Source organism: Stigmatopora nigra, chromosome 18 (assembly GCF_051989575.1).
Source record: "Stigmatopora nigra isolate UIUO_SnigA chromosome 18, RoL_Snig_1.1, whole genome shotgun sequence".
NCBI classification, from domain to species: domain Eukaryota; kingdom Metazoa; phylum Chordata; class Actinopteri; order Syngnathiformes; family Syngnathidae; genus Stigmatopora; species Stigmatopora nigra.
This window is the reverse complement of record NC_135525.1, coordinates 5125974-5142660: the sequence shown is the minus strand read 5'-3', so window position 1 is coordinate 5142660 and position 16687 is coordinate 5125974. Positions and strand designations below refer to the sequence as shown.

General features: G+C 37.6%; 3 protein-coding genes across 7 annotated transcripts; all 3 read left to right on the top strand.

Moving 5' to 3' along the window:
- Positions 1-356: 356 nt before the first annotated feature.
- Positions 357-2135, top strand: ndufa4b (NDUFA4 mitochondrial complex associated b). Its single transcript, XM_077738940.1, has 4 exons — positions 357-526; positions 1588-1676; positions 1757-1817; positions 1911-2135. The coding sequence occupies exons 1-4, from the start codon at positions 479-481 to the stop codon at positions 1965-1967; spliced, it is 255 nt and encodes an 84-aa protein (XP_077595066.1). The 5' UTR covers positions 357-478; the 3' UTR covers positions 1968-2135.
- A 328-nt stretch (positions 2136-2463) lies between these two features.
- Positions 2464-7264, top strand: cenpt (centromere protein T). The gene is made up of 12 exons (XM_077738977.1): positions 2464-2770; positions 3020-3143; positions 3624-3756; positions 3835-3898; positions 4299-4429; positions 4507-4564; positions 4640-4779; positions 5264-5947; positions 6466-6556; positions 6648-6815; positions 6874-6978; positions 7045-7264. Exons 1-12 carry the CDS (start codon positions 2685-2687, stop codon positions 7175-7177), a joined length of 1917 nt encoding a protein of 638 aa, XP_077595103.1. The 5' UTR covers positions 2464-2684; the 3' UTR covers positions 7178-7264.
- Positions 7265-7668: 404 nt separating this feature from the next.
- spop (speckle type BTB/POZ protein) lies at positions 7669-15436 on the top strand. 5 transcript variants are annotated; one of them, XR_013329649.1, is made up of 12 exons: positions 7765-7909; positions 8548-8744; positions 9188-9309; positions 9392-9543; positions 9620-9747; positions 9814-9991; positions 10071-10126; positions 10600-10722; positions 10789-10931; positions 11519-11839; positions 13580-13640; positions 15385-15436. XR_013329649.1 is itself a non-coding variant. In XM_077739200.1 (10 exons), exons 2-10 carry the CDS (start codon positions 8667-8669, stop codon positions 11661-11663), a joined length of 1125 nt encoding a protein of 374 aa, XP_077595326.1. In that variant the 5' UTR covers positions 7669-7785; positions 8548-8666; the 3' UTR covers positions 11664-12904. The 5 variants fall into 5 exon arrangements, 3 of the variants coding, with proteins under 3 accessions (XP_077595326.1, XP_077595323.1, XP_077595324.1); XR_013329648.1 differs by lacking the exon at positions 15385-15436 and having other exon boundaries at positions 13580-13894; XM_077739200.1 differs by lacking the exons at positions 13580-13640; positions 15385-15436 and having other exon boundaries at positions 7669-7785; positions 11519-12904.
- The last annotated feature ends 1251 nt before the right edge of the window (positions 15437-16687 follow it).

Below are 16687 nucleotides of genomic sequence, written 5' to 3'. Positions count from 1 at the left end.
GTGGGAGTTCTGTCCCTTGCGGGTTATGAGCAATACGCAGAAGATTATATATATTAGTCATTGTTTTAATTTGACAGGAAACAGGAAATGCCCTATCGCCACTTAAGCATTGGGATGTGTCATTTGGTTATTTTCAGGGTAAATTTGCGTTCATTTATTACAAATTATCAATTAGAGCGGCATTTTTGTAGTGTAATCCCTCGAATTAATATTGGGACGTCATAACGTCGCATTGTAATGTGTTGAGTCGAATGAATTTAAAATCATAGAGCGAAATTTGAGAGTCACGTGACTCTCCTGGCCAGCTGTTCATCATTGCCGCACGCTGATTGGCTGAAGTCCAGGGAACCACGATGTGTACTTCAGGGGTCCTTCGGCCTATCGGAAACGGCACTAGTGAACCCATTTTCCGCAGAAGAGCCGAGAAACCTTCCTCTTTTTCGCCGTCGAATAAAACGCGGAGCGGCAGGATACCAACATGTCGATGCTCGGAACCGTCGCCAAGCAGCTCAAGAACCACCCTGCTGTGAGTTTCGACAATTTAAATTATATTCAATATGAAATGACCCGGTGACATTGAAATGTGTCTCATTGAAGTGGTTAGAGGACAAGTGTACAATTTCAATGGAGGGTCCTCAAACATTTCATTTTCAATCACCCTATGATATTATTACAGAAATTTTCATTTATGATGGTAGCTTCTAAAATCCCGTTCCCGTGCATTCAAATTGGCTTGTGACAGGTGCAATTCAAAATAATGTTGATTTCACTCAAGATATGTCATCACCAATGATTTTCTTGGAAAAATATTAAATAATAAATCTTAATGCGTCTACAAATGGATGCACGCCCTCCATTATGATATTGTATAATCCAATCCACCATTTTTGTAGCAGTAAACTGCACGTATGTACAGTAGGTGGCTGCACTTTTATGTTCCCAAGATAAACATGATTCGTGACCTGTACTTGCATATTTACACAGGGACAGAATAATACAATTTGGAAAGGTTTCCAGGACAACATTTGAGAGAATCATGACATTTATTTTTTATACATGTGTGTTGCATGAAATATCACATTAATTACAAAACAGAATAACATAACATAATTTCTATGGTTCAAGTAAGCTACGTTTTTGAATTAGTCTTCAATATTAACTCTTCTTCCGTATTGCTTATCCTCACAAGGTTTGCAGGGGTGCTGGAGCCTATTCCAGCCTACTATGGGCATTAAGACAGGGAATTTTCTTCAATCTGGGATAGGCTGATTAGGCAGGTTTGTCAAGGTATCCTAAGAATCCCCAATATGTCCACAAAAATGGCTATTTACAAACAAGATAGCAGACTTTTGCCATAGTTCATGTAAAATACCTACATTAAAAAGCTAAAATAAAAAAATGTTATTGCATCAAGGCAAATAAGGACAGCCTGAATTAAGATTGTGAACATCCAGTAAGTACACAGGCATGGGATTTTTTTTCTTTTTCAGGTCTACTCAAAATAAATGATAAGAAATTTGGCTGCTCCGAAGTTTGTGTCCTCTGAAATCACTGTAAAATATTGTTTTCCTTTTTTTCCCTCCTCAGTTGATCCCCTTGTTCATCTTTATTGGTGGTGGAGCAGCCATGAGTGCTATGTACCTTGGCAGACTTGCGTTAAAGAATCCTGACGTCTGGTAAGCTATTATTTTTCACCATGTATTACTTTCCCACATTGGATTTAGAAATAATAACAATCTACTTCTTTGTATAATAGCTGGGATCGCAAGAACAACCCCGAGCCTTGGAACAAAATGGACCCCACTCACCAGTACAAGGTATGATGTGAACATTCATGGTTAAGGCATATCTTCTCTCTTATCTTGCCTCAAAGTTCACATGTGCTATTTCCTACTTCCTTCTTCCTGCAGCTTTTTACAATAAACATGGACTACTCCAAGCTGAAGAAGGATGGACCTGATTTCTAAGCTTCTTCCTGATGCTTTCATCCCCTATTTTGAGCCTTTTCAAAACATTGACTGGTGTTGGCTGCTTTTTTTTCATCTAGTCACTGCATGAACTGTGAAAATCGGAGCAAATCGTGTTTAGCTGTGACTGCATAAATAAAAAGTAAAAGCACCTGTGGGCAGGAGTAATTGCTGAATTTATTTTTGAATTTTACTGTCTGTTAAATTATTAAAAGTGATGAAAAAAACCTGGTTTGTGGTTTGTTGATATTTATGATTCAGACTACTACACACAAAGACACCACTTTTATCAAAATTTTAATAAAAAGGATTTTGATTTATTAGTTATAACCAAAAAATAATTGAATTAATGAGTCATTTTTACGTGGCCTGTCGTTTACGCGTCCGCTTTCGGTTGCTGTAAAACCAACTGTGACCGCTGGGTGTCAGTGCCGGTTTCTACAAAATGATTTTAAACCTTGATATCATCTGAGGAAAACATATTTAAATCTCGCGAGATTTACTTAAAAATACCGCGGGTTTCTTGATAAACAAAATTACTAGGCGTCCATTGAGTCAGCCGCTTGTATGGAACCTCGCTGAAAACATACTTGTTTTGACAACTAAGTTGTCACAAAAAATAATTTATGAAACGCCGCTTTTTTTGTCCGCTAATTTGTTCTCGTAGGGCTAGCATAAACAAGTCAGTTCGGGTAGGGAAGCGGTTCGTTTGTCGAAATGGAGCCGACGGAGGACTTGACTGCTCGGAGTCTCCTCGGTCATATTATCAGTACGGAACAACCAAGGACTCCCATCACTCGCGGGTGGGTAAAACGACACATTTTTGTCACTCTGAGGTGGTAAAAGTTGCGCTTTGTTTGCTTGTCCCTACTTCTAACGAGCTAACATACATTTCATGTCATTATAAACCAAGTGGGGCACATTTAGCAATCGAAAACACAGCTACATGAATGCAAGGGACAAGGCTGAACGTTCTTATTGTAATTTTTCAACATTTAAACATGTATTCATGAACAAACGCGGCTGTAAATGTCATCTTTCTTTCATTTTAGTGCCTCTAAACTGCTGAAAAGCCCATTGAGGCGGAGCCCCAGAACCAGACCCAGAGGCAAAGATGGACCTCCGCAAACCCCACAGAACATTTTACGGCACAAAATAGAGTACAAACTGCGTCAGGTGAGCAAACAAACAAACAAACAAAAAAACCTAGCATGTCAATGTACTCGTATCTCAAACCAATTTTCCCCATTAAAAATAACTAAATACAAATGAATTAGTTCCCACACTCTAAACAATACACCTAAACAAAATAGTATAGTATATTACAATTCAAATACATGCTCTTAATTGTTCTAATTGACCACCTACTCACCGAGTAACGAATACCTATCTAGTGGTTATGATCAATACTAAACCTCAATACAATACTTCACTTAGAAATGTTACAATTTAGGATTTCATTCTCATAATAATGTGAGTACTCCAAGCATAACTCATCCCACAATGAGCAGCTGTGACTGGTCATTTATGGTAAGCATGGCTGTGGCATTTTAGCTGAAATAAACCAGGTTTAAATTGATTTTTTCATTTCTGTCAATTAAAAAAAATTAAAAGGGCTTTTGTCAACTATTTGTGAATGGGAATGTTTCCTTCCAGAGCTTTTCCAGGCAATCTCTCTCACCTCGAGCCTCCAGAACTGCCTCTCCAAAGGCTAAAAAACAAAAAACATCCATGTTGTTTGATGAGAAAGACACCCCGCGCAAAGTTCTCATGGAGATCCTGCAAACTGGTATGCATGAGATACTTGCACTTCATCATAAGGTGCCACCAGCTCATTCAAAAGCATCCATTTTTTTCTACTCTTAAGATCCCGTCAAGTCACCGGTGGTTCCGGAGCCGCAGCCGTCTTTAGCAGACATCCAGGTTCCCAGGTACACAAAATGTAAATTTCCTCATGAAATAATGGTTTGAGTAGTAATTATTTTATTATAGCCTTTGTTGACTTAAATATGGTCCAATTAGATGATTTGCAGGTCACTTTTGATGATTTTTTTAATATATATATATATTTTTTTATTTTGCATTTTTTTGTGTTAAAAAAACAACCACCAATAGGAACACCAACATAAACTAAAAATGTATAATTGTTTTATATATAGTATAAAAAATGATATTGGATATTCCTTCTGAGATTAAATATATAGTTTGAAATTTAAATAACATGATTTACATATGAAGTAATTTATCATCTCATGGTAGTAAATAGTCGCTGATTTAATTCACTTTAAAAATAATTTATGATTTGTGTCTTATTTTTTTTCTTCTTTTAAGTTTGGAGCTGTCCGAGTGGGAACTCTCTAACCCAACAATTGGTGTGCCAAGCGTGGCCAAGCGTCTGACTAGGGAGAGACCGCGTCGTAGCCTCAACGTCACTGCCTTTGTGGAACGGGTTGAAAAAGATTGTAAGAGGAACGCAGTGACAAAAAAACAACAACCTTGGCATGTCATTGTTCTAAATTCAAATTCTTGTCCCAAACAGATGCGGGAAATGAAGACGACAATTCAGTCCAACAAGATCCCCCCTTGTCTTTATCCAAGTACCGTGTCATAATTTCTTTAAATTCCTTTTAAAATGTTATACATTAGTCCAACAACGTGACTTTGTTTTTCAGCGCCACTAATTTGACTCTCAAAACGCCCTTTGTGAGCGATCAGACCCAAAAGATACTTCTAAGGAGGAGAGTTTCTCACCGTCCAAGAATCACGGCAAATGAGTTTGACGATGCTGTCAATAAGATGTGCCAAGAGCAAGGTGATGAACGTTTGCCATTGACGCCAATAAAACATCCAATTCAGTAACTGTACTGATAAGTTAATTAGATGTTTTGCAATTTGATATCTGCCATATGAATATAAAATCAATAAATGAAATGTAAAATGAGAAATGCATATTGCAAAATAGAGAATTTAAGTACAACTACCAATAAATAGACATTTAGCTTTTTCTTGTTTTTATCAAAATGTACTATATATACATATATTTGCTGTGTTATTTATTGGAATTTTTAGATTAAATATTTCAGGTTAAAAATTCCATATTGAATTGATATTTTAATGACCATATTTTTAGGGTAAATCACTGAAATTAATTGGAGTGGCAAATAAAACGTATAGTAATCCCCAATTATCGCAAATTCACTACTTTATTATTTATTTCCGTTACTATTAAAAAAATATACTATTAAAAAAATATATTTTACAAGGAGCACTAATTGCATTTAAATCTTTCCTCCCAGGAGTTAGCAGCTTTATCCAATCGGAGTCCAGCTTGAGCAATGTCGCCCACGCCGATGCGGCTCTTGAAGTCACCAACGATATTATTCACTGTAACACCGCCCTCTACACGCAAACCGACACCGCCGAAATTTCCAAGGCCGCCACGACGGAGGACAAGGTGATGGTCGAGGTTTCGCCGACTCAGCAGGCGGAATTAGAGCCTGAGGAAGATGCGATGGTTGTCGCTTCTGAAATTGACCAGGACTCAGCAGCAGAAGAGCAGGAGCCTGAAATGGCATCTCAAGAAGAAGAAGAAGGAGAGGAGATGGAAGCCAATGTTGCGTCCATTACCGAAGAACAAGATATGGACAGATTGCAGGAAGAAGCGGAAGAGGGAGGGAATCAAACCATTGAACGTATCGAGCGGCAAGCTCGTACATCAGAGCGTGCTCTCTTAGTGCCCCTTCCCAACAGCATCAGCTCTTCCCGCAATGTCCAACTTAGTCCTGAGCAGAAAGAAGTTGCTGAAGAACTGGACGGCGATGAAGGAACTGCTTCAGGGGGTGGTTATCAGCTAGAAGAGGTTCAGGATTTTCAGGAGGATGTTGAAGAGTTTGAGGAAAATGACGACGACGATGATGATGGTGATGAGAATGATGATGATGATGATGATGATGATGATGATGATGACCAAGAACCTGAAGGTCTCAGATTTCACTTTTTCCCCACCAATGAAAAAAATGTCTATATTTGGGCATGAGGTTCTTTTTATTTTCCAGATTTTTTATTTATTTTTGACATCCAAACATGTGGCTCTTTTCATCCTTCAATGGATTTCAATACATTCACCACTAGTTGATGTCCTATCCATTAGATTTTTGCTGGCAGCCTTCACAGTTCAATCTGAATAGGTGTCTATTGCCATAAATGGCAAATAAGGAGTTAAACTGGCTGATGTTAAGTTAAATAACCATTGCACAGTAGTGGAAAGAAGTTTTTCTAGTGAAAGAAAAAAAAATCCCTATTTCTGCCTACTGTTTTATAAAAATCTTATTTAAAAAAAAAAATCCCAATGGCAAAACATTTTTTTCTAGATGAAAAACAAAAAAAATGGAATAAGCTTCATACATATTGGGCGATAGACGTCTCATCATTTAAACTGGAAAGAGTGACAGTAATTAAATGAATTTATAATAATGACTTGTACTGTCAACATCTACAGAAACCCCCATTGACACGCCAGATTTTGTTCGACAAAGAAGAAAAACTTTCCAGCTGCCCTATGCCACCCCTTTCAAGCCACCACAACCAAGGTACATTTTATAATCTTTTTTTAATTTTTTAAAATTTATTTATAATTTCCCACTGTTGTTTTTGATCTTCCACACTCACATGCGCAAGCAGCAGTTCTACCGCAGGTGTACTACCAGCCAAAGCAAAGCCAGTGAGAAAACGGAAGAGCAGAGCGCAACCCAAGAACGACAGTCTTCCCAAAAGTTACCTAATGAAGACATTTCGGCACTTTGCGAAAACAAAAGTCTCTGGAGATGTTTACTCTGTTTTAAAAGACACGTAAGTACTAAAATATTCTGTCAACTGGGTTCAATTTTAATTTTCCATTGACTAAAAGGACGGATAAATTCTTGGAGCGGATGGCCGAAGACTTGGAAACCTTCGCCGCTCATGCAGGGAGAAAAACCATCGAGGTGGAAGATGTTGAACTTCTTCTGAGGAGGTACAAAGTCATCGAGTTTGATGCCGTTGTTTTATCAGGTTTCAACGTGTGGAAATTCTGTTGCAGGCAGGGTCACGTAAACGACAAAGTGCCCGTGCAAGTCCTGATTGAGAAATACCTCCGTATGGACCAACGCAAGATTCTCATCCCCATTGCAACCAGCGGGAATGCTGTTTTTCCAAAAATGAAGAAACGATGATTTTAGAAACTTGGAGGTACAGTTGTGATCATGATGCAACTTTGTTCTCCTTTGTGGATATTTTGCTAATAAAATGTATTATTTTGATTTTTCTGGTTGTTTTAATGGTTTACTTTTTTCCAGGTTATACAAAGCCATTAAATGCCAGAGAAAGTGAGCTTGAAATGCTTATTTAAAGCACTCACATTGGCTAAATACTAATGTGCTACACCAATTACTACTGTTTTTTTTTCATTTTATAATTATGTTTTATGGCTGTAAAACCACCCACCACAGACCTCTACCCCTTTTGACGGGCATTAGCATTTGATCACATTTACCTCTTATTCAACCTCTGTTGGTTCATATATTCAAAAGTAGAGTGTTAGAGGACATAAACGGATAACAGCGTGTTTATGTGCCAAAAATGTTGCGAAATGCAACTCATGTCAAAGAAAAATCTGTGGGCTTCAACTCCCCGCTAGAGGGAGCCCTTTGACCACTCACTACTAGGGAAAGGATAATCCAGAGGCGATTTATTCTACATAACACTCGCTTTACGTAATAGGACATTGAGTGTATAACAAGCATTCATTAACCTATCATTCCTGATTTGACATGTTTTAAAGGTAAGAGAATAAACCGTAGGACCATCAAGCACGGTGCTCGTAGTGACGTCACACGCCTCAGGTCTTTCACTTAATAGCTAACAACAACACGAGAACACGTAAAGCAAGTGACCTCAAAGAAGAGGTAAGAACGTCGACAAATAACTACAAACGTGTAGTTTGAAAACCCGAACCTTGAAAATATTATACTCGAACCCACTGCAGCGTATTTTTAAATCGAAACCTGTCTCAGTGGCGACAAATTTTCTGCTCGGCTACGTGGCTAGCTAGGGTTAGCTTGTGGGCTGTCGCCACTTCAACTCGTTCAAAAACGCCAAAAGATGACGTCGTCGTTTTGTGCTCTTTTCTTCACTCTCACGTGTAACCGTGCAGACTAAAATGAACAAATGTGTTTCATCAGTGTGACATGCTTGGCACTTTGAGTCTCAAGTGTCACCTCCTTATTCACACCTGTTCACTTATCAGTTTTTTTCCAAACATTTGAGCGTCTTTGGGGCTTTGTACTCACGTGGTTCTTAATTTTTCTATCGGCATATTGGAAAAATCTCAAATTGTGTAAGCATTGTTTCATTGCATTGAGAGAGGATGTAAGAATATCTAAGACTGCTTTGCTTTGAGTTTCCAAGGTGTGTAGACAACTCTTCTATTGGAAGTTCAGTCCATTCTGACTAGGAGGTCTGGCAGTGATTATTGGACGTCTATCGCAGTCAATTGCACTGAAATATGCTTAATGTTGTGTTTTGCCATTCCTCTGGTCCACAGGGGGCGACCCGCGTCCTTCTGGCGGGTTCTGCTGCAGATGGACGTTTGGAGCGAGCGCTGACGAGTGGACAAAACGCTTCCTCCTCTGCTTTCGACCAACTTATTGCGTCACGCTGGCGATGTCAAGAGTCCCGAGCCCCCCACCCCCAGCGGAAATGTCCAGCGGGCCTGTGGCTGAGAGCTGGTGCTACACGCAGGTAATATTTTTTCCCCCTCTTACCCCAATCATTGTCACATACACACTATAAAGTCCACCTAAATAGAAGCTGTAGCACCCAAATATCAAAAAAACTTTGCATCCACATCTGACTATATGTCACATCCTTCTAAATCAGATTCAATGTAATCAATTCCATTGGTGGCCACTACCCTCAAACTACAACATTTTCTTGCATATAAGCCTGCACCCTTAAAATTGCCCTAAAATTGAAATTGACAATTTCTCTTGTTTAAGACGACAGTGTGGCAGTATTTACGGTTTCATCACCATGATGATAGGCTAAATCTATGAACAAAATAGGATAGCCATCTTGAAAAATTGCAAAATTAAATGTAAGGCTCAAAAGTATCAATTTAGAGTCTGAAAAAATCATTTATTTTATGTTACTCAATTCAGTGTTTGTTGTTTTTCATTCTCCAGATCAAAGTCGTAAAGTTTTCGTACATGTGGACCATCAACAACTTCAGCTTCTGTCGCGAGGAGATGGGGGAGGTCATCAAGAGCTCCACATTCTCCTCGGGCGCCAATGACAAGCTAAAGTGGTGAGCAGTCTTCCCAAGATATCTTGGCACGTTCTTTTTATCTTTTTCTCGATTTTCAAGTCACTCCTTTTTTCCCCCAAAGGTGTTTGCGAGTCAATCCCAAAGGCCTGGACGAGGAGAGCAAGGACTACCTTTCGCTCTACCTGCTGCTGGTCAGCTGTCCAAAGGCCGAAGTCCGAGCCAAATTCAAGTTCTCCATTCTCAATGCCAAAGGGGAGGAGACCAAAGCCATGGGTAAGCAGCATCGCAACCCGCTGTTTCCCTTTCTGATTGTCCAATAATCCTATTTTCCTTCCTCCCATCTACCCAGAAAGCCAGCGGGCCTATCGCTTCGTGCAGGGTAAAGATTGGGGATTTAAAAAATTCATCCGACGAGACTTCCTCCTCGATGAAGCCAACGGTCTTCTACCCGACGACAAGCTCACGCTTTTCTGCGAGGTACGATCCTGCCTTTTTATGGCGTTTAAGAGTTTTGAGCTTATTCCAAATGGGTCGTGCTTCTAGGTGAGCGTGGTGCAAGACTCGGTTAACATTTCGGGCCAGAACACCATGAATATGGTGAAGGTCCCGGACTGCCGACTGGCCGATGAGCTGGGCGGCTTGTGGGAGAACTCGCGGTTCACCGATTGTTCGCTGTGCGTGGCCGGACAGGAGTTTCAAGCCCACAAGGCTATCCTGGCAGGTCAGAACCCCCCAAGCTAAAAGAGAAGTCTTGTATAGCTCTGATGTCATCACTAAACTGGTATTTTTTTTCTCCCTAGCTCGCTCTCCTGTGTTCAGCGCCATGTTTGAACATGAGATGGAAGAGAGTAAAAAGGTGAGTCGGATAGGCAAATTTAGGCAGAAATATTTTGATGAATGAACTCCCAAAAACAGATATTTAGTGTGTTCCTCTTTTGTCCCCCCCATTTTTTTAAATTAAAATTGATGTTCTGCAGTTTTCAGACTTTAATGGTAAAACACAGAACAGGCTAAATATTCAGTTTTTCAGATAACTAATATAGCCAAAAAATAAACAAAACAGGGTGTCAGTTGTCAGTGAGAAAAAAACTGTCTTTGCTTTTTAATTGAAAAGTATAAAAAATGATTATAATAATAATAAATAAAATAATATCTTTACCCTTTAGCTCAAAAAGATCTAAACCATTTTTAGGCCAACTGTTAACAATTTGACAATCAAAGTACTTATGGAGTCATTTAATAATAATTAGATGAACATTTGCTGTTTATTAGACCATTCATCATTGCAGCCTTATTCCAAATAACCATATTATTTAACGTCTTTGGCAGAACCGTGTGGAAATCAACGATGTGGAGCCTGATGTCTTCAAAGAAATGATGTGTTTCATCTACACAGACAAGGCCCCCAACCTGGACAAGATGGCCGACGACCTGCTTGCCGCTGCTGACAAAGTGAGGTGGCCTTGGAAGCAAAGCGCTTTGTGAGAATTGTCTCTTAATCTTCTTTTCCGTCATCAGTACGCCTTGGAGAGACTGAAAGTCATGTGCGAGGACGCGCTCTGCACCAGCCTGTCCGTGGAGAACGCCGCCGAGATCCTCATCCTGGCTGACCTGCACAGCGCCGACCAGCTCAAAACGCAGGCCGTTGACTTCATCAACTAGTGAGTTTTACTACCCACAACAACAGTTCCTTGGTCATTATTATATACATGCCTTGGTGAGGAGATGGAAATTAATAGCCATTATCACATCCATCACATAACTGGCTGATGTCACAAAATGGTTGCATTTTCTTATAGCGGTGGTCATTTTTTTTACACTCAAATTATTTGGATCCATTTTCATAGGTCTAAAACAGGGGTGTCAAACTGGGCCGTACCAAACTACCAGACGGGCCGGATCTGGCCCGCGGGCCGCATGTTTGACACCCCTGATCTAAAACAAGGGTCGGCAAACTTTTCGGCCCGGGGGCATTAACAGTACATATAAAACAAACAGAAATAAAAGGACTAAAGTATTAACATACTCGTCACTCATCATTAACGTAAAAAGTATAAAGTACAAAGTAAACTAAAAAGGAATGAATGGAGATATGCTTTTTATTTCTTTGGTTAATTAAATTTTTTTTAGTAAAACTTTGGTGATTATTTTGTCAAGCATGTTTCATTGAATTTCAAGTTAAAGCACATGACAGACTAACTTTTGCCGTTAATTTAACCCAATTTAACATTCCCATTTTGTCCACCAGCCACGCAGCCGAAGTGATGGAGACATCTGGCTGGAAGTCCATGGTGGACTCTCACCCTCACCTGGTGGCGGAGGCGTACCGCTCACTAGCGTCTGCCCAGTGCCCCTTCTTGGGGCCGCCTCGCAAGCGTCTCAAACAATCATAAAGGGCCCTTGCTGTTTTCAACGCCAGCACACAAAAGTCATCACAAAATGGACACCCCTTGTCCCCCCCCTTTTGCTGTTACTACACCACCTACAGCCTCCCCCTTTATGCCCCCAATCCAGAACCTGCTGTATTTTAGTCCCAAGATGGAGGCAAGAGGGGGAGGAGAGGCAAGTGGTAAGTGAATATTTGTCGTTTACAGAAAAACAAACCTGCACTTTCCTCCACGGCTTTCGAGGTGGGACGTTGTGCTCTTTTTCTTTTTTTCCCCCCTTTTTCTCTCTCCCCATATGTGAAGATATCGTTCACGCACTTGAATATTTTCTGTTTGGTCACTAAGCCATTCAAGGACACCCCGACGAAAGGGCTAGTCAAACAAAAGCAACAGAAAATTGTTTTTTCTCAAAGAAATTTGGGAAAATTGCACGAATAGACAACACAAAATCCCCATTGAATCAAGCATTACCAGCAGTTACTACTGATGGCAAGCACGCACTAATGGACCCTTTAAAATTTAACTGAAAATTTTATATCATGATTTTCTGCATGTAGAGCCCCAAAAAACTCCAATATGGACAGTGATAGAGGAATTAGAGTTGCTCTAAAAACATTTTACAGTTTTACATTGAATACAACAATCTTCCGCCTATTCTAACGGGTGTAACGCATTGGCTGCCATTGTCAGCGATAGACGTCCAATCCATTTGAAAAATGAATTGCACATTTATTATGTGACATTTCACTGCAGAAGAGGCCAATCATGATCACCAAAAAAAATACCAAAAAGTAACTTGTTGGCTACTATTGGCGGTTACAGATGAAATTACTATTTTAATCAAGGAGTACAGATATAAAAATTAACAAATATAACTTTTTTTATATGCCAACCTTCATTTTTGGTTTTAATTTAACTTTTCATATGACTTCAAAAAACTAAAACTTTAATATTATTTTTTTATATTTTTCAAATGAATAATTGCTTAATTTGTAATATTATTCCTGATTATTATAATGAGATTTAGAATATAATATTCATTCATTTATTTTCTGTACCGTTTATTCCCACAAGGATCGTGGGGAATATAGTATTTTTGTTAATGATTGTTTTAAATGCTATTTTTATATTGTATTTTTAAAAAATACATAAAAAATAAAGTCGAATTTTGTTAATTTTATTGTATTTTAAATTAATAAAAATGCCCTATAATGGCTTAAAACTTTAAAAAGATTTTGAATATGAAAAAAAAACAATTCATTTTTCTTTTTTCTTCACTAAATAATAAAAATTGTTTTTATTTATTTTTGGACAATGCAACAAGGCAAGAAAATGAGCAAAAATTACTTCCAGTTAAAATGGATTGGATATCTGTCCCCGTCATTGGCGCCAACACTTAAACACAGCCATAAAATCACACATTTTCCCACACATTTCAATTTTTTTTTCTATTGACGTGACAGCTTTTAAGGGCCGTTCAAAAATGAAATGAACACGTTTTAATGTTCAAATGAGACCAGAATGTGAAATCAGAAGACAAAAAAAAAAATACCCAAAAACTTCTTTGTAATATTTGCCAGTGAGGAAAAAAAGTGCTCAATGTGTTGAGAAGGAAGCCAAGTTGTTTCTTTCCTGTAGATATATATTGTTGCTTTAGGGCAAGTGACACTTAGTTGTTGCCATTTTTTGTTCCCGAAAGAATAAACCACAACTATTTTGTATTGAATACACATCTTGACTGTTTTTTTTCTTCTCTCTCCCTCCAGACTTCAAATAGAATATTAAAATTAATACTTGTTATACAGGTATAAATATAAAATCTATAACTTTGTACTCTTGATATATTAAGTCTACAACTTCATTTTTCTAACACTCACAATACTGAACTATTTGTGAAATGACTTGTTGTTGTAATTTTCAAGGTTGGACACCAGAGGGCAGCAGAATGACATGTTCCACACGCTCTACTTTCTACAACATTAGGTATACCACATTATTAACTATTCAGCTGCCGTTGACGATGGTAGACGTCCAATCAACTTGAAGTGAGATATGAGCAGTGAATTAATTGGGTGGTTAAAAATGAAGTAATTTAAATTCCCAGTGTCAACATGATTGGATCACTGTCAACAGTAGCCAATTTGTAAAAACACAGGTTTCTTACTGCCAGTTCTCCCATTTCAAATGGATTGGATGTTTATTGCTGTCAATTGCTGCCATATTAAGTGTGTATATATGTGTGTATATATGTGTGTGTGTATATATGTGTGTATGTTTATTTTGTGTGTATGAATGTATGTATGTGTATTTGTGTGTATGAATGTATGTATGTGTGTATATGTCTATATATGTCTATATATATGTGTATATGTCTATATATGTCTATATATATGTGTATATGTCTATATATGTCTATATATATGTGTATATGTCTATATATGTCTATATATATGTGTATATGTCTATATATGTGTATATGTCTATATATATGTATAGATAAAAGCTTCAAATTTAAATTTATTTACAACTTCCATTCTGACTGGCAAACACTGATGAATTGCTTGTCCTTTCATTAAGAATATAATTAAGCATTCTACAAAGCACAGATGTCATAACATTTTGCACTCAAGTTCATTAATCACAAAACTAACATTCACTTTTAAGCATGTACATTCATTCCTTTACTACCGGTGACATGACAACGCTAGACGTTCATTTAGTTTAGTTTTTAAGAGCCACGTGATTGGACATGTAAATGACACTGAAGGAAATAAAAATAGAAACAAGTCCGGGGGCACCTTAAATAAGTCATTTTTTTCATGCTAAAATATTCAATAACATAGACAGCAAGCATTTCATATCACTAAGCTGTCTTCCACTAGTCAAATGACTGATACTTGCTGCCTCTTTATTTTCTTTCCAAACGACTTAAGTGCCTCTACATTTGATTTATATTGTAAGTTCAAGTATGATTCATATTAATCAACAAATGGCATTATTTTAACTACACAAATATTTCACTTGTATGACAGGACATTTAAAAAAAGTGGTTTGGGGGTAATTATAGCACAGAACAAGATTCATTACAAGTAATCTTAACATTCATCATTATAACTGTGTATAAACTCATCTTTCACAGTTATTTTAAACTGGAAGCGACGGCGCCGACTTGAAACTGATTGGTCATGTACTAGTGATAAAAAAAGATAAAAACAGCCATATAATGCATTATACCCAGTTTGTGCTTTTATACACAATATGATTAATTGCAATTTAGCTTAGCATTAAGTAATTGTGTCCCATTGAGTCCCATTGAGTGCAATAAATGTATATTGGGGATGTCTATATACTAATATTATACAAAATTATTTTATGAAAATGGTTGCATAGATGAAATAAAATCAGACTAAATACCACTTTTAGATTCCTTCCACACTGTGACTAATTGCAATTAATACCAGCGATAATTATTTTTACTATATTATTATTCATTGTCTCTCAATGACGGCGATAGATGTCCAATCCATGATAACTGCTAGCATGGATTGGACATCTATTGCTAACAATGGGAGACATTGAGTTTATATTGACACTCTCATTCATCTGACAGAAATTTGCTGATTAATTCATTCATTGCAAGTCATTTCAAATGATTATTCCTGATTAAATTTTGCAATATTGCCCAACCCTAAGTCTAACATATTTTTTTATGAAACACTTTCTGAAGGAGATGATGGATGATGTAGGAGGACTTCATTTATGGTTGAAAGAAGGAGCTGCGAGCAAGAAAATCCAGGTGAGTGACAGTTTGTTGACATGAACAAGATGTTGAGAGCTTAAAAGTCAAGCGCCTTTTCTGCTGGGTGGGGGTTCCTATGTCTCTTGTTTGACCCCCTTCTTCCTCACATTTAACATCTGAACTCAAATCTCTGCATGTTCTCAAGCAGAAATTCCACATGATCGTTTTTCCACTGACTACTTTGTCAATGAAAAAAGTTTTAACCTTTCACAATGTTACTTGAACATGGATCACTCATTTAAAAAATACAAAATTATAGTGCACAATACATATCAGGCAATTTATTGGTGAAGAAATTCTGCCAAAATTTGACAACTTACATTTTAATGGCCCCACTATTATCAAATCCCTTAACAACTTTATCTAATCCAACATTAAACCTCATTATAAAATGTATTAGCAGCTGCCTCATGTGTGACCCCAAAAAAAATCACAAAAAAAAAACAAAATCAACAGAAATTTACCAATAGATGGGCCAAAGCCAATAGAAAGTGACCTAAATGCCTACAAAATCACCAGGAAATGTCCAAGAAGTGACCCCAAAATGTATTGAAATATACCTCATATATACCTTAAAGTAGACATGTATTTTTTTGTTCAAACTGAATGCCTTAGCAATCTTTCCGTGCCCCTGCAAAAAAAGTAATGAAATGATTTGATGAGGTATTATGTGATTCAAATATTCAATTTTATAAGAGAGTTTATATTACAACCCAAATTTGGCAGGATGCATTGCAGTATTTTTCCATGAACTACAGTCTGATGAGGGGGAAAAAAGTCAGATGGAAAATAATTTTTGTATCTACAGTAATCCCTCAAATATCGCAGGTAACATAGACCAGAAATGGCCGTGATAATCAAAAGTCCGCAAAAAAGGATCAACCCTATTATTACCAACATAGTTTTTGCGCCTATTAAAAAATACACAAGCACAATTATCGCGACTTGTATTTATCAAATAATATAGTTAGAAGCATATGAAAAGACTGGAATGTGTAAATATCTAAATAGAATATATATCTTAAAAAATTGCACATACTGTACTCACAAGAAATGTCATGTACTGAGGCGCAATGTGCCGCAACTTGTCTGTTTATGAGTTCGCTATACTCAAAGCTAATGTTTGCGTGGAATGCAACGTATGTCTCTAAATTCATAAGCATCCATTCAAGACACTCTTAAATCACTTAATGACACATTATGATTCAATTAGTGTCTTATGAAACACTTA

Bases quoted from the DNA above. Each gene is read 5' to 3' on its own strand.
- ndufa4b (XM_077738940.1), top strand. From the start codon at position 479: ATGTCGATGCTCGGAACCGTCGCCAAGCAGCTCAAGAACCACCCTGCT. The intron at 527-1,587 runs GTGAGTTTCGAC...TTCCCTCCTCAG, and splicing joins AGCTCAAGAACCACCCTGCT to TTGATCCCCTTGTTCATCTT. The intron at 1,677-1,756 runs GTAAGCTATTAT...TTTGTATAATAG, and splicing joins TTAAAGAATCCTGACGTCTG to CTGGGATCGCAAGAACAACC.
- cenpt (XM_077738977.1), top strand. From the start codon at position 2,685: ATGGAGCCGACGGAGGACTTGACTGCTCGGAGTCTCCTCGGTCATATT. The intron at 2,771-3,019 runs GTGGGTAAAACG...CTTTCATTTTAG, and splicing joins AGGACTCCCATCACTCGCGG to TGCCTCTAAACTGCTGAAAA. The intron at 6,557-6,647 runs GTACATTTTATA...ATGCGCAAGCAG, and splicing joins TTCAAGCCACCACAACCAAG to CAGTTCTACCGCAGGTGTAC.
- spop (XM_077739200.1), top strand. From the start codon at position 8,667: ATGTCAAGAGTCCCGAGCCCCCCACCCCCAGCGGAAATGTCCAGCGGG. The intron at 9,992-10,070 runs GTCAGAACCCCC...TTTTCTCCCTAG, and splicing joins CCACAAGGCTATCCTGGCAG to CTCGCTCTCCTGTGTTCAGC. The intron at 10,127-10,599 runs GTGAGTCGGATA...CGTCTTTGGCAG, and splicing joins AGATGGAAGAGAGTAAAAAG to AACCGTGTGGAAATCAACGA.